We start from the raw sequence: 25,711 nt of genomic DNA, 5'->3' as shown, positions 1-25,711 counted from the left end.
GTGACTTACAGGCCTTATAATATCCTGTGAATATAACACTACCATTGTGGTCCCATTCGGTGCACACCTGGGGTTCTCTTCACTCGGCCGTGGCTGTCATGCTCTGCAGACTCCAAGAGCTAGAAATCAGGGAGTTATCATCCTTCGTGACAAAGAAATTAACATACAAAACAAACCTCCAGGCAGAAAAAAAAGCTGCATAACAAGTTCCAGGCAGCCAAGACTACATACTGGAGGCAGGAGCCTGTCACAAGAGAAGAGACAGAGCCACAACAGAAGAAGAAGGAGAGTAAAGGATTTGTCTAACATGTGACCAGAACCATCTTAAATATATAGAAATGGTTTTCTACAGTTGATTTTTGGCTTGTGGTTTTTAAAAAGTAGCCTTATCCTGTGTGTGTGTGCGTGTGTGTGTGTGTGTGTGTGTGTGTGTGTGTGTGTGTGTGTGTGTGTGTGAATGCATGTATTATCGCTGTATAATTCCCATCTTCTCCTTCCTACTTTCATATCATGTTTGTAAACAATGCATGAGGCTGACAATAATTAGCAGGCTGCCGGCTCCATCCTCTGTGGGGAAATAAACTCTCTATATAAAAGAAAGTCCCAGTTTTATCATTATAAATAAAGATCATGCATTCCTCCTAACTAGCTATTTAAATATAGAGATTTTTTTTGAAACTATCCTTGTATCTAAAAGGAACTTTTGGAAAGAAAATTTGTGAAGGTCTTTTTATGACAATGGAAACTATGTGAACAGTTTTTAATTAAAGTGGCTTACAAACACAACAGGGGAAACAATGAGCTTAATTTTACACTCAGACAAAATATTTAGGCTGCAGATGTTGCGTCTCTAAAATGAGGCCGTGCTCTAAAATGGATCCTTTTTGTTGTTGTTGTTGTTTCCCTCAGCCCAACGCTGACTGCATGGATGACTTGCCCATTGATTTTGAGGGCTCTCTAGGAGGCCCACCGACCAATCAGATCACAGGAGCCAGTGACACCACTGTAAATGAAAGCTCTGTCACTCTGGATCCTGCTGTGCGGACAGTGGGGGCCCTGCAGGTGGTCCAGGACCCAGATCCTATGCCTCAGGAGGGAGAAGCCATCTTTACAACTAACAGTAAGTACTGTATTCCAAGGGACCATCACCCACAGGCTTATTACCTCAACGGGATTGGAGGACAAATGAAATGTCTCTTTGTGTGATGGTTGATACTGTCAGCTTGATAGCATTTAGAATTATCTAGAAGACAAGCCCCTAAGCAAGCCTGTGAAGGTATAGATTAGGTTAGCCTCTGGGAGTGCCTGTTAAAGACTATCTAGATTAAGTTAATTGATGTAGGAGGACCCTTTAACTATGGATGGCACTGTGCCAAGGGCTGGGGTCTTTGACTGAATAAAAAGGAAGCAGAGAGCTGAGCACTCCAGTTCACTGTTCGCTGCTTCCTGGCTGCGGATGCAAAGCCAACAGCTGCCTGAACTTTCCTCCACACCTTCCCTGAGGCCCGAGCGGCCAGCCTGCCTTCTGACGTCAGGAGACAGGTAAGAGAAAGGAATGTCAGACACTAAGCCACCACCCACACCGTGTGTGCTGTGCGTGGGAGGGTACTGAGTGCACCCGTGTCTGCAGAAGCCTGCCTGATCTGCATGCAGCTTTCCAATGGCCGGAGACTCACTTGCACATGGCACATCTTTATTTTAGTTATTTTCTTTCATTAAGAGACAGGCTCCTGTTATGTTGCCTAAGCTAGCCTCAAATGTCTGCCACCAAGCATTCCATCAAGCTAGGACTGCCAGTGGGTGCTATGGGTTATGACTGCTTCAGACGGGCATTTTTAGATGCCCCCTGGCTCTCCTGCTCCTCCTACACGGACAGTCACTAGGCCCTGTGCTGTTTGCTGGGAATTGGCATAAAAATATTTAAATATCCGTGTGAGTGCTGAGTTTGAAGCTAAAATCTGAAGTAGCTACCGTTTAGTCAGATACAGTAAGAGATGGGAGCCTTGGGAGTTCTAAGAACGTCAGCATACAGATTAACTAAGTTCAAAGTTAAAAGAGTGGGTGGATGATGTAGTTTTGAATAAAGTGTATTTCTTTCTCTTGATAGAAGCAACGTATTCGCTATGGAAAGGTAGAAAGGCAAATTAAATCATTGTGGCTTTTTCCATTGAACTCAACCTCTTTTTTTTTTTTTTTTACATATTTCTGATTTTCACAGAATCTATAAAATCGGGCTAAGACTAGGATTTTCTCATTAACTATTAATTATTGGAAGACTGAAAGACAAAAAAAAAATTTTTTTTTCAAAGAGACCTCAGGTGGGTTACCGCCAATCCAGAAATAGTTACTTTTATTAATATGCTCTATTTTCTTTTTCTTTGTTTGCATATATTCTTCGGGTGATGGGGTGTGCTCGTGTGTCACAGCACACATGTGGAGGTCACAGGAGAAAGTACAGAGCTGGTCCTTTCACCATGAGGGTTTGAGGGATCAAGCTCAGGTTGTCAGGCTTGGTGGCAAGCTCTCTGCCAGGTGAGCCATCTCACCAGCCCGTCATGTCACGCTGTTTTCTGATGGCGTGAAGACAACACCGCAGATGCTAACTGCTGAGCATTCTAACTGTAGGATTCCCACAGAACTTCCACAGAAGTAACGTGAGAAGAAAGTAGTGTTATGCACCTCACTGGCATCATTGATTTTTTTTTTTTAATCTCAGATTGAAACACTGAGCCGTAGACACTTGAGATTCCTTAAAGATTGATTTGATCCCTTTTGTTTTCACAGTACTGTCACTTACTGATGTCTCAGAAGCCAATGCAAGGGATGTGAATTGTCTAGTACCATAGTAGAGAAAAATGTAGCTGGGTAGTGCTCACTTGAATAATACACTTTGTTTAACCAAATAGAGCCAAAATACTCTGCATTCTTTTAGCTTGTAATCGGTCCTCAGAATGCGGGATGCAGTTCGTCCTTTCTGTGTGTTGGGATTTAGGCTAGACACACCAGATGTGCTCAGCAGCCCTGTGTGACAAGTGGGTTGCCATAGTGCAGCTCACAGGAAGGCGATCAGCAAAGTAAAGGAGACCCTTGAGGTTTATTTGTTCTCCTTCTTGTTTGTTTGTCTGGGGGTGTGGTTGGCTTCGTTGGTTGGTCAGTTGGTTTTTTATTTTGTTTTGTTGTTTTGTTTGGTTCGTTTTTCGAGACAGGTTTTCTTTGGGTAACAGCCCTGGCTGTCCTGGGCCTCACTCTGTAAACCAGACTGGCATCAAACTCACAGAGACTTGCCTCTGCCTCCCAAGTGCTACGATTAAAGGTGTATACCACCACTGCCTGGCTTGGCTTTGTGTTTGTTTGTTTGTTTGTTTGTTTGTTTGTTGAGACAGGGTTTCTTTGTGTAGCCCCAGCTGTCCTGGAACTTGCTATCTAGACCAGGCTGGCCTTGAACTCAGAGATCCTCTTGCCTCTGCCTCCATATGCTGGGATTAAAGGTGTGTGCTGCCACCATCTGGTGTTGTTCCTTTTTTTTTTTTTTTTAATCAGAATATGCTTCTAATTTTGGCCGTGAGGAGGCTACAGCCCAGAGGAGTGAATGTCAGACCCAGGTCAGCAGTAAGTTCTCTCTGCAATATGCAAGTGGAGTCTTGTGATTTTTCTATTATTGAGCACCTGCTCTCACCATTGGGCATCTGAGCACTAATGGGCTCAGTGAAGAACAGAGGAAGGTCTGATAAAAAAGTTACCAGCAGCCCAAAACCATGCAAGCCCACAAGAAAAACAAAATAAAAAGTGGGTCATTCTTCTTGCAGTAGGATGATTGAATTGACCAAAGACAGCATATCATGTATTGGACTCTGTGATTCAAAAGTGTTTGTATGCTTCTCATAGACTCAGTAAAGTCCAGGTGACAACTGAAAAGGTGTTTTCATTTGAAGTGGTTAAATACCACCCAAAATGAAACTGATATAAATACACTATGGCCTAAAATCTGTCCAAAACAAAATAGAAAATTACAGTTTCTAGCCATGTGATGCATAACCCTCCAGCTCTTTGGGTAAAACAGAATTGGAGTGTGCAGGTCAAAGCAGGCCGTTGGTAGATGTTTATTGAATGCTGTGAGGTGAAAGTGTTCTGTAGCCAGTGTTTTGTTGTGCTGTGGGTTCTTCTTTCTCTCTTCCACTAATCTCCACCCCTTCACTTCTTCCCTTTCAATCTCCTAACACTAGATAAGAGAGAAAAGAAAGGAACTAGTTCCTTCTGGTTAGGTGCACCGAGTTCCTTAGGGCAAGTTTGGTCTTCACTGGCAGGGTCTAATTTCTTCTTTTCATTTCTTTACACACAACTATTTGACAACCCGCAACCAACAGCAGCCAACCACCAACCAGCCAGACTCTAGCATTTGTATAGCCTCTGAAAAGCTCCCAGAGTTCCAAACATCACACAATCACAGAAACTCTCTGCAGCTGGCAAAACCACGCCCCTGCCACAGCACAAGGCAAACCGTAGTCAGCTGCCATGAAGCAGCCCCATATCCCACACCTGGGACTAAAATGAAAACATAGTCCCATAATATTTCCTCGTTTTTTCAAAGAAACCAAAATTGCACAATTCTCACTAGTTTTCAATGTAGACTTGAAGCAGGGACCTTCTGTTCATAGCAGAAGGGGAAAAAAATCCCATGTAGTTCCAGAAGCAAGCTTTGGAAAGGTGAAGCGAAGTAGCAGGTGGGATCAAATGTGGGGGGAGGGGGCAGAACACTGACAGACAGTGGGGGGGGGGGGGGGCGGAACACAGACAGTATGGACATGCTGGGAGAAATTCCTTTCTTAGCAAAGAAACTGGATGTTGCCTATAAAATATTTCCCAAACCATCTACTTTTGATTTTTTTTTAATTTGGATTTAACAGAAATGGACAAGCAAACTGACACTATAGATGTTTCAAGGGGAGAATTATCAAGAAAGATTTTGTAATTTTCTAGTTCCCTCTTCAAATAAATCAGTAAGTGAAAAGACATAAATCTGCCACTAAAGCATGATGATGTCAGCTCTCACCAGAATCATTTGCAGCAGCTTTCTGATGCTGTCTGATGCTTTGGGCTCCGTGTGGAGGAGGGCCATGGTGTGGCCCCAAGTTCAGTCCCCAACACAACAAGAAAAAGAATGCAGATGGGCACACGGTGCTATGAATCACAAGCCACCAAATGGAGACCCTGCTATCAAACCGTCGTCTCTGTCCCTACATCTGCACACACCAGGAAGTTACAGAAAATGACGAGTTAGTAGCAGTGAACCAAAGGCGTAGCAACAGGCACCGGCCAACACCCTTTGAAACCCGTTTCATACAGTTGCTCCCAACAGTCTTGTGAGGTAAACGTTATTTTTATGGCCCTTTCACTGATGCAAATGTGGAGGTCCTGAGTGATGAGAGGAATTGATCAAAAGCCATACATTTGTGACAGCTGCACCTGGAATTCAAACCAAGCTCCTGGCTCTTTTACTTATTCTCAGAGGATGTACAGGGTGGGGTGGGGGAGGGGCCGGTGAAAGGGGCAGCAGACAGAGTCAGGGAATAGACCCTTGCTTGCTCACTTCTCCTTTATTGTAGTTAATGAAGTGGTTCTTGGCACTTCAGATCTTCTAAAAAATTCCGGACTTTGCTCAGTTCCAACTGTCATTCCTGTGTCCTGCCCATCTCCTCGGTGGACTGAGCTGGTGTGCTGCACTCGGTCCAGCGCATGTCGGTCCTGTCAGCGCTCGCAGCAGGGAGGTGTAGGTAGATTGCCACTGAAGCTGGAATAATCTGGCATTGAGGGACCCTCTTCAGCTACCATAAAAGGTGGAAGGAAAGCAAAGCATTTCTCGAAGTGCCTGGCTTGCAAATCAGGCATTGAGAAGGAGGTGTTCTCCTTCATCTACTCAGGCTCCTGAACGTGTGTGTGTGTGTGTGTGTGTGTGTGTGTGTGTGTGTGTGTGGTGTGTGTTTGTGTGTATGTATATGTGTATGTGTGTGTTTGTGTGTGTATGTGTTTGTGTATGTATGTGTGTGTATGTGTGTGTGTGTGTGTGTGTGTGTGAGAGAGAGAGAGAGAGAGAGAGAGAGAGAGAGAGAGAGAGATCGATCTTAACATAGCAGTCCATATCATGTTCTTTCTCCTCAACCTTATTTCAAGGCCTGTGGGTGCGTTTCTACGCCTCCTCACTGCTCTCTACATGCAGGCCTGCTCATGCCAAACCAAGCACTGGCTGCTTCCACTGAGGGAAAAGGGTGTCTTAGGAACAGAGGGAAACACAGCTAAACAGTCATCCCCGTGTGTTTGGAGACTCCAGACAGAACCTAGAGAATGACGCTGAGGGAGACTATCACACTGTCCCAAATCCCCTAAGCTCCAGTTGGCATCTTCTCAGGAAACTCTGGAACCTTCCTTTAAGTTTTCAAGAGGGTTGTTGACTCCACAGTCTGCTTCCTTTCTTCCCTACTAAAGCACTCCAAAGGCCTGTGATAAAGAGCTGCCTAAGGATGCTGCGCAAGGATCATGATCCATCTGCCGTCCTGCCACATCCTGCCACATCCCACCACATCCTGCCACATCCCACCACATCCTGCCACATCCCACCACAGCCTGCCACATCTTGCCACAGCCTGCCACATCCTGTCACATCCCATCATATTCTACCACATCCTGCCACATCCCACCACATCCTGCCACATCCTGCCACATCCCACCACAGCCTGCCACATCCTGCCACATCCCACCACAGCCTGCCACATCCTGCCACATCCCATCATATTCTACCACAGCCTGCCACAGCCTGCCACATCCTGCCACATCCCACCACAGCCTGCCACAGCCTGCCACAGCCTGCCACATCCCACCACAGCCTGCCACATCCCACCACAGCCTGCTGCAGCCTGCCACATCCTGCCACAGCCTGCCGCAGCCTGCCACATCCTGCCACATCCCACCACAGCCTGCCACAGCCTGCCACATCCCACCACAGCCTGCTGCAGCCTGCCACAGCCTGCCACAGCCTGCCACAGCCTGCCACATCCCACCACAGCCTGCCACATCCCACCACAGCCTGCCACATCCTGCCACATTCCACCACAGCCTGCCACATCCTGCCACATCTCACCACATCCTGCCACATCCCACCACAGCCTGCCACATCCTGCCACATCCCGCCACATCCCACCACAGCCTGCCACATCCCACCACAGCCTGCCACATCCCACCACAGCCTGCCACATCCCACCACAGCCTGCCACATCCTGCCACATCCCACTACAGCCTGCCACATCCTGCCACATCCCACCACATCCCACCACAGCCTGCCACATCCCGCCACATCCCACCACAGCCTGCCATATCCCGCCACATCCCACCACAGCCTGCCACAGCCTGCCACATCCCACTACAGCCTGCTACAGCCTGTCACATCCCGCCACATCCCACCACAGCCTGCCACAGCCTGCCACATCCCGCCACACAGCCAGCCCAAGGGGAGTAGGATGGAGATGGGCAATCTGAGACGTGCATGGTGGCTTGACCGGGGGAGCTGCTCTTCAGGCCTTGCAGAGGAGGCAATCCATGTGAGAGGATAGAAGCTAGTGGAAAGTGGCCAAGTGTAACGAGTTTCCTCAGGAAAATGTCCCTTGCTAACTTCCTGTCAGCCTTGATCCATTAAATACGCATAGTAGGTGACATCTGCATGACATATTTTTATTTTTGTTCTATTGATGAATAAAATATACCACATAAATATACTGCCCTGCCCTACTCCTACCCCTGGGTGAGGGTCCCAGCTGGACCAAGGGCTGTCTATTTCCTCTTAGGTAACAATTAAGAGTCTCAAACTCAAATCAAAATAAAAAATTTGTTTTCTTCTGGGTGCTTTCCATTCTAATCTCTGTACCTCACAAGAGAAGGCTCTGTGTCTATTACTCTATCGGGTCTCTGCATCCTGTTTACCCCAGAGTTGGTAGGAACAAGTATTTCTTATGGTCTCCTCATTCTCTGTGTGTGACAAGCTAGCTGTCCAATAAGCTTCAGGAATGCTGTGTCTCCCTCTCACCTTTCCACAGGAACATTAGGGTTCCCGAGGTATACTACCACGTCCAGCTTTTTACATGAGCTCAACCTCAGGCCCTCACTGTGCACAGAAAGCATTTTACCCACCAAATGATCTCCCCAGTCTTTCTCAAGAGAAAGTCAAGAGGCAGGATGGATGGGTCTCAGAAGAACACAGAAGAATTAATGTCTGGGTCTGTTAATACTCTTTATCTGAGAACTGCATATTTAGCTGATATAAACTTTGGAATTGTTTAAAAAAAAAAACTTTGAGCCGGGCATGGTGGTGTATGCCTTTAATCTCAGCACTCAGGAGACAGAGGCAGGCAGATTGCTGTGAGTTCAAGGCCAGCCTGGTCTACATAATGAGTCCAAGACAGCCAAGGCTACACAGAGAAACTCTGTCTCAAAAAAACAAAAACAAAAACAAAACAAAAAACAAAACAAAATTTGAGATATATAAATCCTTTGATATGAAATAGATAGACACACACTCACACCATGTGTGTGTATTTGCATGCCCACACGTGTGTGCCATGCATACTTTTCAAAATGTACTCACAAGGTGAAAACCATTGCTGACACAGGAATTGCAGTATTTAAAGTGATTGTGACACATCATCTCTAGCAACTGTCACAGGGACCAGCCTGGATCCTCCAGAGACACACGCCTCAAACTAATAATGGACAAAAACCTCCAAAGAGTTTGTTCAGAGGCACATGTTTAGCTCCGAAGTGATTCTGTCTCTTGTGGAGGGGACTCAACAGGCAGCTCTCTGGAGATTCTTCATGCTGAAATGTGTTTTGTTTTGTTTCCTAATCAGGTCAGAGGTGACCTTCACTTCCATTTTTGAAGTCCCATGATTTTAGTTTATTTTTTTTAAATGATCACTTGATGGATGACTTTTAATATCAGCTCTGTAAATGCCCCAGGGCCTGCTGACCTCAACCTGGGCATAAACACAAGAGAGGGGGAATGTAATATGGACTTCCCCAGGGAACCTGACCTTGAACCCTGGGAATGCAGTCCCCTTAGGAGAAGAGAGTGTTGGTATGAACACCACACCATATTTCAGATATGCTGCATTTCTGCCTGGCAGTAAAATTTTTTTTAAAAATGTCAGAGTAGCTGTCCTCAGCTATGGATTAATATGCCATGAGATGATTTCCCTCAGTGGCCATAAGATCTACATTTTCCCAGGCAAGAAAAACACCTTAATTTGTGTACACATTCCACTGTGGCACACTAAACAATCAGTCACCTCACCTCAGATGAGCAACCCCACTGCCAGGTCTTCTCCAGGAAACTGGCAAGCCACAGTGGACTACTTTTGTGCAAAATGAAGTCTTTGCGGCTGGAGACTACGCACCAGTTAAGTTTCCATGTCTCCACGTGTGTCAGGTCCCCGGAGCTGCATCAGCCCCTGCCCCACCCCCACCCCCACCTCCCCAACCCCCCCCCATGCCCCCATCCTGCTCTCCTGCTCAGGGACAGTCTCAGCAGAGGCACAGCTGTGGCATAGAGCAGAGAGCCTTGCAGCCAGTGCATGCTTGATCATTTAGTGCACCCAGATGGGGGCTGTCAAGTCCTCAATCCACGGGGCTTTCCATGACAGCATTCCTCCTCAATTAAAAACACTTGCCAATCTCTGAAAGTCCACTCGGGGCCAGACTCCCAGGGTTTTTCCTGCCTTGTGTGTCTGGTGCCTCTGACAGGGAAAATTGAAAGTCTGCAGACTCACAAACAGTCCAAGAGAAAAGTAATCCGTTGCAACCTCAGATTGCCCCTTGAAGCGTTCGCCTAGAGATCTAACACACGTGACCCGCCCAGAGGAAACCTGGCTTCCAGGAGACACTGCACAGGCAGATTAAACTCCTTTGTTGCTGGGATTTTTGTCCCAGATGCCGGGTGGACAGCAACCATCTCTAATTTGATTAATTCCTCACAATGCTGTCTTGCTTCTGATATGCGTCCTGTTTCAGCAGTTGTTATCAGAGCAAGCTGGGGGACAGGGCTAAGGGTCAGGGTTGCAAACTGCCACCCTGAGCAAGCAGGAAGTCAGCAGCCCTGCTTGTGCTGGCTGGGAAACATCCAGGCAGGCCAGGGCTTCCTGAGTGTCCCAAAGGCGCCAGGTATAAACGAGATGACATTTCTGTTTGCATTTCAATTGTCAAACTGTGCCAAAGATCCTTCGTTCAAAGAGTGAGAAGGCAGGGACAGCGGGGGATGCCTTTCGGATGAGATAAGGATTTAGCTTGAACAGTTCGGACACAGGGGCTCAGGAAGTCCCAGAATCCTAACGGGAAAGGTGAAGTGATGACTACACTCCAAGATAGGAAACTGAGCCTTGTTCCTGGTGTGGCCTCCGGTTACTCCTGTGACTTTGGGCAAGCCATGTGCCCACCCTCTCCTCTCTTAGGTGATCACCCCAGCGGGTGATTCCTGACAGCCTTTCCAGGCCCATAACTCCATTCCTAGGCAGCATCCCTACCTCCGGAGGCCTTTGCCTCTCACTAGGCCATCTCGAGACCCTGCGTCCTCACTCCCAAGACCTTCTTGCCGCTTCTCTCCTTCCAGCGCCTCCGACGCAACCCGGTAAGAGCTGTGCCCTCTGCTCTGCCCAAACCACAGCGGGTCTCCATGGCGTCCTTCATCTGTCTAGCTTTGTGCAAAACGAGCAGTGGCCGAGACTGTGTGTGTAGAGGCAGCTGAAACCGCAGCACAGCTGCTTTTGGTACAAGCTTCAGCCAGGCCTCTTTCCGGGAAAAGTTTTGCTCTTATGTTCCAAATACCAACATAGTTTATGTCATATAGTTAAATTCGATACACACTGAATTTATGTATATATGTATAGGTACGTGGGTGGATGGATACAGTGATTTTTGTTTGTTTGTTTGTTTTTTGCCGTTGTTTTGTTTTTCGAGACATGGTTTCTCTGTGTAGCCCCGGCTGTCCCAGAACTTGCTCTGTAGACCATGTTGGCCTTGAACTCACAGAGATCCGCCTGCCTCTGCTTCTTGAGTGCCAGGATTAAAGGCGTGTGCCACCACCACCTGCATATGCTGGATTTAAGGTAACCAACAGTAGTAATAGAAGATGATGGAGATTGCATTACGGTACATACCTCGTATTTTCACTGCTAGTGAAAAATTAAACCCATCTCCCAAGGGCACTCAGCCTGCAGTACCTATCCCTGTATCTAATTCCTGCACAGTAGCACTGTGACCCTACTCCCATAGCGACATAGATAGGATGACAAACTAGTCCCAAGTTATAAGCAAGGAGGGGGTTGACTCATGCCTTGTGGAAATGGACTGGCCATGTATTATTTATAGTCACTGATGTGATACGTGCTGCACAGAAGACACCGGAGTAAGAGCAGCGATGGAAAATGAAGGGGCAGAGGCGGCAGCAGCAGTGGGAATCGCCCTGGAGAAAGGCGGCTAACTGTGCACACATCTCTGCAAGAACCCTAGTACCGTCATGAAACCAAACGCTCAGAAACCACTGTGAGCCTCATGGAGCACGATAGCCCTGGTTTGAATTGTCAGCGTGACTCTTAATGCCTTTCGTTAATCCAGAATAAGATGATGACAGCACTAACTTCATGACTTTTGTTGTTGTGGTGGTGGTATGCACATACATGTGCATGCATCCACACGTGGGGACATGTGTGTGTGTATGTGTGTGTGCATGTGTGTATGTGTGTGTACGTGTGTGTATGTGTGTGTGCATGTATGTATGTGTATGTGTGTGTGCGTGTATGTGTGTGTGTCTGTCTGTCTGTCTGTGTGTGGTACATGCACACATGTGTGCAGATATGAAGGATGCCAGACGTCATACTATATGAATCATTGTCTTGACATCTTTCCTTGATAAAGGTCTCTCGCTGAGCCTGGTGCTTGGCTGGGAGCTGGCCTGCCCCAGTGATCCTCATATCTCTGCCTCCTATAGAGCTGGGGGGTTACAGGCAGGTGCAAAGCCACATTCAGATTTGTTTGTTTGTTTTTGTTTTTCGAGACAGGGTTTCTCTGTGTAGCCTTGGCTTTCCTAGACTCACTTTGTAGACCAGGCTGGCCTCAAACTTGCAACAATCCGCCTTCCTCTGCCTCCCAAGTGCTCTCAGATTTTTATGTGGGGGTTGGGGGTTAAAACTCAGGCCCTTATGATTGCATACCAAGCACTCTTACCCACTGGGCCATCTCCCCAGCCCTGAAATTCCTTGATAGGCTGTTCACGTTTCCCCAAGGCCTAATAGCGGTAAGCTAGCTCCTAAACCATTGGCTTGTGGAGCTGAGAACTGACGTCACCCTGTTCTTCTCAGAACTGCATTAGCCAGAGCGGCAGGCTTGGTTGGACTTGTTTATCATCTCACTGGGTGATCATCAGAGGGCTACTGAGATATTAACTACAGTCCTCAGGAGCATGATCTCATTTACAGTGCTGCCCTCCCCGCAGCATCACTTGCAGCGAAGCCTCTCAGGTCAACAGTAGCTCAGCCCACCAATCGATCGACAGCCCATTAGAGTCAGCCCCTAGAAGGTTGAGACAAATGCCCTCTTTGTGAAGGGCTCTGTGTTGATTATATGGCCTGAGCAGCCCCAATCGGAAAGACTTGGGATCAAACTCCTTGTGGATTTCAGATGTTTCTTCGGATTTTTGGAAGACTCTTTGCCTGTACATAAACTGGTATCTTGAGAAAAGGATTGTGTCTAATCAGGAAATATCTTTATGTTTTTCATAGTTTGCATTCCCCACACAGCCTAGTACGATGTTTTCAGTGTGCCTGCATATGGCTTGTCAAATGTGGAAGCCTCCACCTGTGGCATACGCACGTGCTCAGAGAGCTGCAGAGTTCACAGCATCCTGCAGTTCGTATCTGGGCTGTGATGGTGTGCAGGCATATTTAATAGATACTGGCTCCACCCATAATCTCAAGTAGTTCCTTGTGCACACTGACCTCAGACAATCAGTTCTGATCTGCCAGGTCTTGTTCTTTGCTGTAGAAAGCTGGATTTCAGTGGACAACTCAAACAAAAATGTTGGAATGCCTGTTGGTGTACATCTCCAAATTTAGAGTGGATACCCTCACACAGACACAGGGAAAAAACAATAACACCTCTAACGACGTCTAATACACTGGATTCCTCTGTGGTGGTCCTTCTTGAAATTTCAGCCTCCTTTTGGGATGAGAAAATTGCAAGGAACACTTCTGGAGAAAAGAAAGTATATTGCGCTTTAATGATGTAACCAAATTCTCCTTTCCATATCTATGCAGGGCCCGTGTGTGGTTGTATAAGTTGGGATACCCTCTCCCTAGTTTAGACGTGTCTGGGAATGTTAGGATGACTACAGGCAGACTTCCTCACTCCAAAAGTTTCCCTTAGAGTGTACATGAGGATCCAAAGGAAGAGTCAAGCCTGATTCCCATGTCTACATATGCCCAAGTGCACTCTCATGCACATGTACACGTACACACACACACACACACACACACACACACACCAGTCCTGACAGCTTGGCTTATCATCCAGAGCCCTCAGGAATCCCCAGGCATTGTCCTCAGCATGTGTCCTTGGCCACAGCTCAGCACAGGACCCGGCACTGTGCGTGTGAGTTAATTTTGCTCATATGAACCCCCTCCCGCTGAAGCTCAGCTGGGAGGCAACATTTAAACATGGCAAGGTTTTGCAGACAAACCCCGAATCCCACCCCCCCCCCAGAGTCATAGCAGAGTCAGCGTTGTCTGCAGTTGACTGCAGCTGTGCAGCTTCAGGTTTAGGGACAGTGTCCGGCAGCAGAACTGCCCTCACACCCAGTGACCGATGTCTCACATGAGTCCGCTGATTTGAACTTTCCTACTGTCGCTCATTAAAAAAAACAATGGGTGAGACCCTGCAGTGAGATAACATGTGCGCCTGTGAAACAACAGCCCACACAGTTAGTGTTCTCCCTGGTTCACAGCGGGGAGAAACAGTTAGTTGATTTACAGGCTGAAGTTCCTTCGGGAATTTGTTTGTTTGTTTGTTTCTTTGAGACAAAGTTTCTCTGTGTAGCCTTGGCTGCCCTGGACTCACTTTGTAGACCAGGCTGGCTTCGAACTCAGAGATATCCACCTGCCTCTGCCTCCCTAGTGCTGGGATTACAGGCATGAGAACCCTACCTGGCTCCATTGAAAATTTGTAATAAAATGAAATCTTTGTTTTTAATCAATAAAGATTTATACCCCAGTCTGGGCTGTTGACTGCGCTTGAGCAGCTGCTGTGCAGTGAGAACAGAGGAATGCATCGATTAGGGACTGTGGTGTCATAATAGCACTGCCACTGTCATTTAAATAAGCAGTTAATTGGAAAATTGCATTTGACAAATCAGACTTAATGCAGAAACAGTGAATTAAGGAAAAGATCATCCCTGTTATAAAGACAGCGCATAATTTATACAGTAGGGTGAATCTATACATATATATGTATACGTAGGGTAAATGCATATACATATATGTGCATTTGTGCAAATGTGGACACCTACCAACACACAAAATATGCATGCATATGCACACATTTATATATTTGCATGTTTATACATGCATATTTCATAATAGATATATATGCCTAAGACAGCACTTGGACATAAATTCTGTGTATAAAATATATGAATATAAATATAGAGACATATACACACTGCACACCTACACACATGCATACATGTTCCTCAGAACCTTCAACTTTGCATCACAGTGGTTAGACATATCTCGGGAAAGAGAACTGAAATTTCTAGTTGTAACTCATGATTACTTCTGGCAATGAAACTGTAGCTCATCAGAGAAAGAACTCCAAAATCCAATTTACATATCATCTTGTTCCCTGCCGCCCCCTCTCCCTCGAGGACCTAGAGACTTCCAAACATCTGCAAGAATCAGCCCCTAGTTTAGGTGTTGACCAAGCCTCATGGGAGAAAACTTTCATCTGACAAGCCATCAGAAAATGGGCTGAAATGGAGAGGGCACTAAGAAATGATGTGTGGCTTTGCTGCACAGCAGGGAAAGGCGCTGACGTCACCTGGCCCTAGTGTGTCCTTCTGCCAAGAAGCTCTTGGTCAAAAGGCTTAGCCAAGGCCCAGTCCTGCTACCTGCTGCAATTTTGCAACTTTGGGCAACTGTTCATCCTTTCTTTTGCTTATGCGAGGAGGGACGGGGCAGGGGAGGAAGTAATAAGAGTATTTTCCACATGTCATGCGAAATGTGAGGGCACTTGGTCTATGTTAAGCATTTTCTTAACCTTGTTCTTATTTTATAAAGGCAGAAAGAGGGACTCCCACTGGCGAGTAAGTACCATGTGTTCAGGATCTTGCAGAGAACATTACATATTTTATTTAATCTTTAAGTATGACTCCCCTTTATCTCCCAGGGCCTGAGCCCAGAGCCTTGCACATGCTAGGCAAGCAGCCTATCGCTTTTGTGCCTGAGATAACTTCAGATGCACCAGACACAAGGGCTCCCGCCCCTAACCTGAGCAAGATGAAGTGCCACATGCCTGTGAGGCTGGGATGCAGGCGTTGCTCACCACCGGCAAACCCAGGTTAATTGTGGTACCCCAGCACTGCTCCAGTGTGGTTCATAACCCACCTGGGCTGTATGTGGACTGAGTTTCCTGGACTTCAGAAACCTTTAAGAGAAAATGGAGAATTGTCATTCCCACTGAGGCCCCCATGCCGGTCGGCTTCTCGTACTATCATGAAATGCCTGAGTCTGGCTAACTTTATAAAGAAAGGGTTTATTTATCCCACAGCTGGGAATGCTGAACGTCCAAATAGCATGGCTAATGTTCTTACAGGGGACCCCACCACACTCCACACACTAGCAGCATCACTCCATGGTGGGTGACAGGAACCTGTGTGAGATGGAGAGATCACATCATCAAATAGGAAAAAAGTAAGGCTTCACAGTCCCTCTTGAGACCCTAATTCTAAGTGTTCTAAGGGTCTCCTGCTGGACCCACATCTTCAAGGTTTTCCAAACACCCCCGCCCCAAAATCACTATCCTGGGGAGCAAGCTATGGACCTCTGGAGACAACATGTAAACCATTGCACTTTCTAGGTGATGGATTTTCTTTCCTTTTTTAAAGATTTATTTGTTTATTTTTATATATACAGTGCTCTTACCTGCATGTACACCTGCTAGCCAGAAGAGGGCACCAGATCTCATTATAGATGGTTGTGAGACACCATGTGGTTTCTGGGAATTGAACTCAGGACCTTTGGGAGAGCAGGCAGTGCTCTTAACCTCTGAGCTATCTCTCCAGCTCCCTAGGTGATGTTTTTCTAAAAGGAGGGTTTGAAACCAAACGCTACTTACCACAGAATGTCCCAGCCAAAGAACCCAGGATAACCTCTTCTCCTCTATCTCCCAACCTACTCTTTATCATATTGGCTGTGATGCTAATTTCACAAGGAGGCGCTAGACTACAGTAGAATCTTCAGTCATTGAGCTGCTGCACTTATCTTGGATTCAGTTTTGAGAATACACAAAATAAACATATTAGTGTGGTTTTGTATAGCTGGTTTTCTAGACCTTTTCATTGGATCCTTGAAGACAGGACTCCTAATCCCCCCCCCCCCCAAAGAACATCTGAGAGGGTACAGGCAGCTTTCCATTTTGTCATGCCTCACTTGTGATATTGATAAAGGCCAATGTTGGCGGGTAAATTTGCTCTGGGAAGCAGAAAGCTACAGATTCTTTTATTCCAGGCATTGTTCCTCCTCTGTGGAGAACTTACGGCCCTGACACACAGCTAGCATGTTACATCCGTTTGCTCTGTGCGCATAATTGCCAGTTCCTGAATTATTCTAGAAAAAAGGTAGTACTTTGAACAGAAAAAAAAAATACTTTAAACACCACACCTAAGATACCAAGATGAATTGTTAAACCTACAGAGCAAAAAGTGATTTAAAGAATTGAAATTGGCTTTCCACTGGCCTGCAGAGTTGGCTCCTCAGTTAAGAGTACACAGGACTCACTGCTCTTGCAGAGGACCCAGGTCTGATTTCCAGCACCCACATGATGGTCACAACCATCTGTAAGGCCAGGCCCAGTGGATCTGATGCCTCTCTGGCCTCAGGCAGGGAAAACACCCATACAATAAAAAATAAACCTAAAAATATATTTTATAATTTGTTGTTTTTTTTTAATTAAAAAAATAGACCTCTGGAGCCATGGATTTAAGTGCTCACCTTAAAGAAAAAGAGACAACAATGTTGCACTTCCCAATTTCTTTGGATTCAAGGTAGCCGAGATTAAAGACATTAACCCATTTACTAACTGCTGACAGCATTGTTTTCCAAGCCCACCAGAGGTAGCAAAGAGAAACACCAGCACTTAGGAGGTAGAGGCAAAAAGATGGCAGCCAGTCTGAGGCTAGCCTAGGCTGCATAATGAGCTCTTGACCAGCCTAGGCTACATAGTAAGATCCAGTTTCTCTCTAGATGTTGTAGAGTCTGAAAATGTGATATGTAGACAGGGATCAGAGTGGTAGGACCTATGTCTCTGTAGCTTTGTGTCTTGAACAAATATGATTAAGAACATACACACCTATGGTCTATGGCTCTTAAAATGGATACAGTGAATTTTCTCTAGAGTCAAATGCAGTTACTTTTTCCACAGTGTATGGCTGGGACTTTCCCTCTAAGTACATACAGTAAGGATCAGCTGAGCTCACACACCCATGCTTAGGGTATGCCATGCTCACACACCTGTGCTTAGGGTATGCCATGCTCACACACCTGTGCTTAGGGTATGCCATGCTCACACACACGTGCTTAGGGTATGCCATGCTCACACACCTGTGCTTGGGGTATGCCATGCTCACACACCCATGCTTAGGGTATGCCATGCTTACACACCTGTGCTTAGGGTATGCCATGCTCATACACCTGTGCTTAGGGTATGCCATGCTCACACACCCGTGCTTAGGGTATGCCATGCTCACACACCGGTGCTTAGGGTATGCCATGCTCACACACCCGTGCTTAGGGTATGCCATGCTCACACACCCATGTTGTAGTATCCATGTTTACACACCCATGTTTGGCATATGCCATGCTGGGGCATGCCATACTTACCCACCATTAGGACCTGCTATGATCAGCCATCCACACTTAGGATCTGCTGTGATCACACACACATACACTCATGCTTCGGTTACTCTCATCTTACGCCAGGGTCATCTGAGCGTTTAAATATGCATCATTTCCTTAAAGAAACATTATCTGCTAGTCCACAGCTGTGAGACAGACACCACACTCACCTCTGATGCTGGACTCATAGTCAAAATCCTGAGGCAAAAGAACCAGGAGTCTCAATCAGCTCTGTGCTGACCATGTCCTCCGACCTGCTGCTGAGATCTTTTCTCTATCCTCCGCTCCCCTGGCTCATGGTCTATGATTATACTGTGAAATACTCAAGGGCCCACGCTTCCACTCCTCAGGACAGCAGCTTTCTCAGGGGCTCAGGGGTCAGCGTTACAAGCATCTTTAGTGATGCTTCATTGGCATCATGGAGCCTCAGGTGGGTGGGTACCAGTTGTACACATCCAATGAGCCAGGAGGTGGGGATGGCTTTTCAACCACTCTGTATCGAGCTTGCCATCGTTGACACAGCATCCTTCAGCCGCAGGAAACATTGGAAATAGTCTGGGGCAGACGTTCCTTCGCAACTAAAATAAACTAGGTGCAAGTAGAAAAACAGAAGAAAGCCCTGAAGACTGCAAGCTAACATCTGTTAACAATAAAATACTTGCTATTGGTGATATTGGCCATGCTTCCGTCTGCAGAGCTGTCAAAAGTATAAGTTCAGAGTATGTATTGATTTTTCCCACTACAGGAAACACTGGGTCAATAATAAACACAGCATGCAATAACAGCCAAATGGGAAGGGATGGGCTCTTTCCTAAGTAAACATTTGAGAGGTTTTTTGGTTTTGTTTTGTTTTGTTTTGTTTTGTTTTTTTAAGTTTAAAAAGAAAAAGAAAGGAACTCACTACCACCTGTAATCCTACCAAATAGTAGCAGCACGGTACCTGAAAAATTAAGATTTTGAATCTCTGCCATCTCGAAACAACTTTCCATTGTGGAAAGGTCATGAACCTCCTCAAGAAAAGGATCTGGAGGAAAGACGCAATTATGCGACGCCCTTAAAATGTCTAAGGCACCTCCGTGGAAATCAATCTGGAAGTTTGTGCCGTCAACTTGCAAAAAGGCATTTTGCCAAGAGGTGGGTTGATTCGGTCTAATATATTCACGAGTGCCTATTTCGAGCTGGGGTGAGATTGGCACTCCTGTGAAGAAATTACGACTCTACCAGATGTGAGCCAGATGTGTGCTGAGGAGAAGTTATTCTGCTGAGCACTGTTATTTAAAAAGCGGCCTTGCTCTCCACCTCTGCTACAGGCTCTGTGTGCATGAGGGATTTGGAGAACCCTCGTTAGTTTAAAAAGAGAGAGGGGGGACGATAGCTCTTTGGCGAAGGGAGGAAATATTGTGACCACAACCCCTGTGTTAAACTCCAGGGACTCCCTGCAGGCTTGTCCAGAGCGTTGGCCCATGGACACATGCTGAGATAGCTTGGGATGGAACGCCTCCGTCATGACTTTTCCATCCATAATCTAGGGAGACTGCACATTTGTACATCCTGCATGTAATTTCCCCTTCCTGGCAGCCCACCCGCAAGTGAGATCTTGTCAGTTTCCCATCGTTTCCCCCTTGCCTCTCAGGCCCACTTCGGCACTCTTGGTCCAGTCACAGGCACTGCTGCCAGCGGGCGAGGACAGAATTCCACGCAGGTGGTCCTGCTTGGGGGGGCGGGGCGGGGGCAGGCAGACGGTGTGCTGAGCAGGAATCTGAGATCATTAGAGAAACAGAAAAGTACCTAGTAAGGCAGAGCTGGAAAGACTGGGGAAGGGGGGAAGCTTCCGGTCCCCAGAAACGCCGTTAACTGATAACCTCCAGGCTTCCTGCGTGCCTGGGTCTGGTTGTCTAGCCCAGGCCTGTGAATTTACCATCATGTCTTGTCACATGCACCTCATAGTACTGCAATTAAAAGACCAAGCCTCCTTCCGGTGTTAGCCCTTAACAAATCCACATAACTGGTCCAGGCTTTCTAATTTCGTTTCCCATCATTCGAGTGCTAATTGTTGCATTTCTCTTATCTGTATAGCCTTGGGGGTGGAGGCTTGTGTCTGTGCAGAAAGGGTTCCTGCTGTCTGAGTGGTTGGGGTGTTTAATTAAAAATGAAGCAGTATTGTTAATCAGGTGTGTAGAATTTGGGGTTCCAGGGGCTCTTTAGGAAAAGGAATCATAGTGGGCAGAACCACCCCTTGACCTTGAATGGTAGGACACCGTTCCCTATACACCCCTTTTCAGGACAAGGAAACAAGGCAGGCAGGGTCCCTAACCCATCCATAGAGACAGAGTTAGTGTAGTGCAGACTGCAATGGAGTGGAAGGCATGAATTAGCCATAACCATTTCTTGGTGTATGCATGCTTCTGCATGTGCGAGTGTGCATGTGTGTGTGTGTGTGTGCATGTGTGTGTGCGCTCACATGTGTGTGTGTCTGTATGTGTGTGTGTCTTTGTGTGTGTGCATGTGTGTGTATGTATGTATGTGTGTGTGTATGTGTGTGTGAGTGTCTGTGTGTGTGTATGTGTGTGTCTGTATGTGTGTGTGCATGTCTGTGTGTGTCTGTGGATGTGTGCGTGGATGTGTGTGTGTGTTACCAAGTGTGTGTTACCAAGACAGGCTCATCTGCCTGCCTCTGCCCACCAGCACTGGAATTATAAACATACACCAGCACATGTGGCTTTTGTTAAGTGCCTTCTGAGGATCGAACTCACGCCCATGTGCTTTCAAGTGTTGTTGAGTCTTTACTGAATTCTAGAAGACTCTACTGTGACCTGGCTAATTCCCCCAATAATTGAGACAGACACCAGTCGAGCCATCACCCTACTCCTCATCTGAGTTTTGTACAACAAAGTCGAACCCAGTATAACCAGCCCTGGTACCCACGTGTTCTGTAGCCGTGGCTTCAACCAAACATGATTGGGAAGTGTTTAAGGGGGAAAAGTTGTCTGTCCTCCGCCTGCACAGACATTTTCTCTTGTCACTATTCCCTCAGCATTCCAGGATAACTCCTTGCATATCATCCATATTGTGTTAGGGTCTATTATAATCCAGAGATGATTTTAATTACACAAGAGGATTACATGAGCTTTATAAAGTACTACACAGTTTTATATGACAGTACTCAAAAGCTCCGGTGTCCCTGGGGAGTCCTAAAACCAATCCCCTGTGTATACTTGAAATGTGATGAGATATGTGCTTTAACCCTTTGCTGATGTGTGTAAGCTAATGCCCTCCTCCTTCCTGTTGCATCACCAGAGGCAGAGGCTCACAGAGCTCATTTCAACCGGATGCTTGCTTTGCTTTGCTTTGCTTTGGTTTTGGCTCTCCAGGAAATAGAGATCAGATTAGCAAAGGAAATGAAGGTCAGATGAGTAAAAAACAAATGAAGTGGTTTTAATAAACGCTTTCCACAAAGGTTCAATACCATGTATTACCATCCTAAATGCCAAGGGACATGGGCTGGGAGCCAATGGGGTCAAGAAACAACCAGCTCAAAGAAATGTGTCCCAGCTATGACCACCATCTTCCTCACTGTCATCATCGTCCACCTGTGCTTTGCCTCCCAATTTCCCCACAGCTACCCTCCGAGTAATTAAAGACTCCCTAGGTCTTATATATATAATTTTTTATCTCCCAGCCGCAGTTTCCTCTTTCTCCTCTCCTCCCAGCCCCCCCTCCGCCACTCCCTGCCCCCCCTCGGGCCCCCACCATCAACTCCCCCCCCTCCCCCCCCCGTTTCTATTCAGAAAAAGGCAAGCCTCCCATGAGAAGCAGCCAAATGTGACATATCAAGCCGCAATAAGATGAGGCACTTCCCCTCATTTTAAGGCTGGATAGGACAACCCACATAACCTTCAACCTACAATTTGTTCTGGCTACAAGATAGATGTGCTGAAGCAAAGGCGGCCTAGAAATTGTGGGAGTGGTCAACCAATGACTGCTCCAGCCACTAGAGGGAGCCCCATCCCCTGACACTGCCTGGAGGGCCAGGAACGGGAGGCTGACAGCCCAGACACCTAGGAGGGAACCTAACATAACCTTAGACCTTAACACACAGCTATGAAACCAGCAGAGTGAGCACAGGAGAACTGGGTTCGAGCCCTAGCCCTACCACTTTGAGTGGTTCTTGCAGCGACTTGAAGACATAGGCGCTTTGCCTTTCTGAGAGGCAGCCTCAAAGAGAATCCTATAAGCTAAAACTAAAAGTTCCCCCAAAATACCCACCTCTGCTTTTGTGTCCCATATATTCCATCACATTTTCTTTTTCCTCCCTTCTATCATGTTCCCCTTAAAATTTGCCCCCTCTTCCCCCTACTTTCTACCTTCATAACTTACGCACGCGTGCTACATCCTCATATGTAAAGGTCATGTGTAAAAGCAAAGATGCAGTGTCTGTCTTGCTGTCTTGTCTGTCTTTTTGTTTGGCATTACAATTTTCTGTTGCGTTGATGTGACAATTTCACTTTCCTCGATGTCTGCACAGTCCCATTGTGTACATGTACCATGTCGCTTTATCTGCTCACCTGGGCTGCGTCCATTTCTTAGCTACTGTGAGTAAAGCATTAATAAACACAGATGTGCAAGTGCCCCCTGCTAGAAGGCGTGTGGATGTTCACACGGGAGTGACTTGGCTGCACCATGTGGCGGTTCAGACCAGCTTCCAGGGCCACTGCAACGCCTTCCTTGTGTTCCTACCAGCTATGTAAAGGGCTCCTCTCTCTCAGCATCCTCCCTAGCATTTGTCATGATGCTTTCTTGATGGCGGCCATTTTGAGTGAGGTGAGATAAAATCCTAAATCAAGTTTTAATTTGCGTTCTCCCTCCCCCCCCCCCACCATGGCTAAGAAAATGGAATACTTTTATTTATTGGCCACTAACTCTACCACTTTGTACAGGTGCCGTTGGCTGCCTGGCCCTCCTTCCTTCTCTGTCCCCAGATATAGCACAGGCTGCACTGACAGATGCTGACATATGAGCAGCTATTACTGTAATTGGTCTCATGGGACCGAGGATATAGAATAGTACTTCACGCCCCTCCATTTCTTTATTAATCTGACATTTACTTTCTAGAAAATAAAATATGCGGTAGCATCTGGTTGCTGCTTTACCACACTCCTCACAATGTCATTTCCCAAAAGGAGTCCTAAAAGGAGGGGAAACAGGAAAGCTAGCCTTTATAAAGAACCTGAAACCCCAGCAGGAACACACACACATACACACACACACACACACACACACACACACACACACACACACACTATGCATCTACTCAGGCTACTGTCACGAAATGCCACAAGCTTGGTGAGTTAAATATCAAATATTGACTTCTTGTAGTTCTTGAAGCTGGGACCTACAAGATCTCAATGTCAGCACGTTTCTGATCCTTGGCTGGCCTACTTGCTATGTCCTCGCATGGCTGAGTGAGGACACGTGTGCAAGCCTCTTATGTTTTTTTTTTAATAAAGCACTAATTGAATCTAAGTCTAATGACCACTTAAAGTCGCAGCCTCACAGTACATCACACAAGGGGATACGTTTCACCATGCATGTAGCATGTACGGGGGATACAGTTTCACTGTGTGTGTGTGCATGGCATGTACAGGGGATAAGACTTCACCATGTGTATAGCATGCATAGAGGATACTGTTCCAATGTGTGTGTGGCATGTGAAGGGACTCTGAGCAGCTCAAGCGTGCACGCAATGGTTCTGGCAGGCCTTGTATGATAGAGAAGTTGGTCCCTAGGAGTTGATGAGGATGCCCTCTGCCTTGCTAAAAACAAAACAAAAAAAAAAAAACAAAAAAACAAAAAAAAAAACCTGTTAGATCACATTCGTAAAGCGAGCTCCAAAGGTCCAGTCCCTTCGTTGGCCACTTCCTCCTCCTGAGGCTGACTACCAAGGTCCAGCTATCAAAGTAGTGAAGTCTAGCAATCAAAAGCCTCCTTTGGCTCACCCAATTAACATGTCCAACTAAATTTAAACACCTCATCCTAACTTGGGGCTTCCCCCCTTGTGCCTTTATAAACTGACATTTTCCTTTTCTTAATTTATTTATTTATTAATACATTCATATTACATCTCAATCGTTATCCCATCTCCTGTATCCTCCCATTCCTCCCTCTCTCCCACTTTCACCCTATTCCCCTCCCCTATGACTGTGACTGAGGGGGACCTCCTCCCCCTATATATGATCAAAGGGTATCAAGTCTCTTCTTGGTAGCCTGCTATCCTTCCCTTGAGTGCCGCCAAGCCTCCGCATCAGGGGACGTGGTCAAATATGGAGCACCAGAGTTCATGTGAAAGTCAGTCACCACTCTTCACTCATCTGTAGAGAATGACTTGTCCCTTGGCTAGATCTGGGTAGGGGTTCGAAGTTTACTGCACGTACTATCCTTGGTTGGCCATAGTTTGTGAGGAATCCCTGGGCCCAGATCTGCCTGTAAACTGACATTTTCCTATGGGCCACATCCGCTTCTTCTCTATCCAGAGGCAGTCCTTTGTCCCACTGAGGAGCAAATACCTCTGCCCCCCCCCTAGCCCCCTTTCTCCCCTCCCCTCTTTCCTGTACAGAGGATACAGTTACAGTGCGTGCACAGTGTGTACAAGGGGAAAGTCTTGTGACAATACAAATTACAAGTAGCCCTGGTGTCTGTTGGGAAACAAACTAATAAAAAGGTAGCAAGTTAGTCAGGCATGGTGGCTTATGCCTACAACCCCAGCTCTTGGAAGGCTGAGGCAGGAGAATTGTCTGTGTGTTTGGTGCCAGCCTGAGCGACACAGTGAGTGGGGCGGCCCAGGCCAGCCTGGAGTAGAGTGACATCCTGCCCCCACCAAAACAAACAAACAAACAAAAAGCAAAAGAAACATTGTTTGATAGAGAAGTTGATTAAGCATTTGATAAGATTCAATTTGTAAAATCAGATTAAGAGGGGGGGGGAAAGGCACGTTTCAGAATAGAATAAAACAAGTTTTCATTTCTGTAAGTAATACACAAAAAGGAACTGTTCTCTGATGCATATATCTGCAAGAAGAGTGAACAGATAAGCCCAGAGCGGTGCATATGATTGTAACGTACTGTAAGGATCTGTGTCACATCTTGCTCGCCAGTGCTTGGCTGGGACAGGCTCAACAACAGAAGCTGGAGTTCCACAGGAGCTCCTGAGAGCTGTTCACTGGCTTGGCCTTTGCTACCAGGGCAGGCTTGCATGGTATTTGATGACTGTCTGTTTAGGGCCTGGTGAGAGACACGCTGATGGTGGAGGCAGGCCATCAGCCTTCCATTGAACAGGACAGGAGGAGCAGGGACTGCATTGTCAAGAAACAGCTACCAAAAATCAAGTGAAAGTGAGGCCTGGGGAGGGCTTGAAAAATGGCCGGGGCTTTTAACTCAGGTGCTCGCTAAGGGCTCATCTGAGAATCTCCTCAGTGTCTGAGCTTACTGATGGACACAGTGTCCTTCTCTTCACGCTCT

General features: G+C 46.6%; 1 protein-coding gene across 2 annotated transcripts in view; it reads left to right on the top strand.

The window, feature by feature from the left end:
- Positions 1-25,711, top strand: part of RNF150 (ring finger protein 150) — a gene marked incomplete at its 5' end in the record, with an annotated part of 225,643 nt that overhangs the window by 173,171 nt on the left and 26,761 nt on the right. For both annotated transcript variants that reach the window (XM_084757912.1, XM_084757911.1), the window contains one exon: positions 910-1,120. In XM_084757912.1, the coding sequence (XP_084614038.1) occupies positions 910-1,120 (211 nt within the window). The remainder of the gene's footprint in view (positions 1-909; positions 1,121-25,711) is intronic.

This window comes from Acomys minous (assembly GCF_964271855.1).
Source record: "Acomys minous genome assembly, chromosome: 14".
Taxonomy (NCBI): domain Eukaryota; kingdom Metazoa; phylum Chordata; class Mammalia; order Rodentia; family Muridae; genus Acomys; species Acomys minous.
This window is presented reverse-complemented; position numbering and strand designations above follow the sequence as displayed.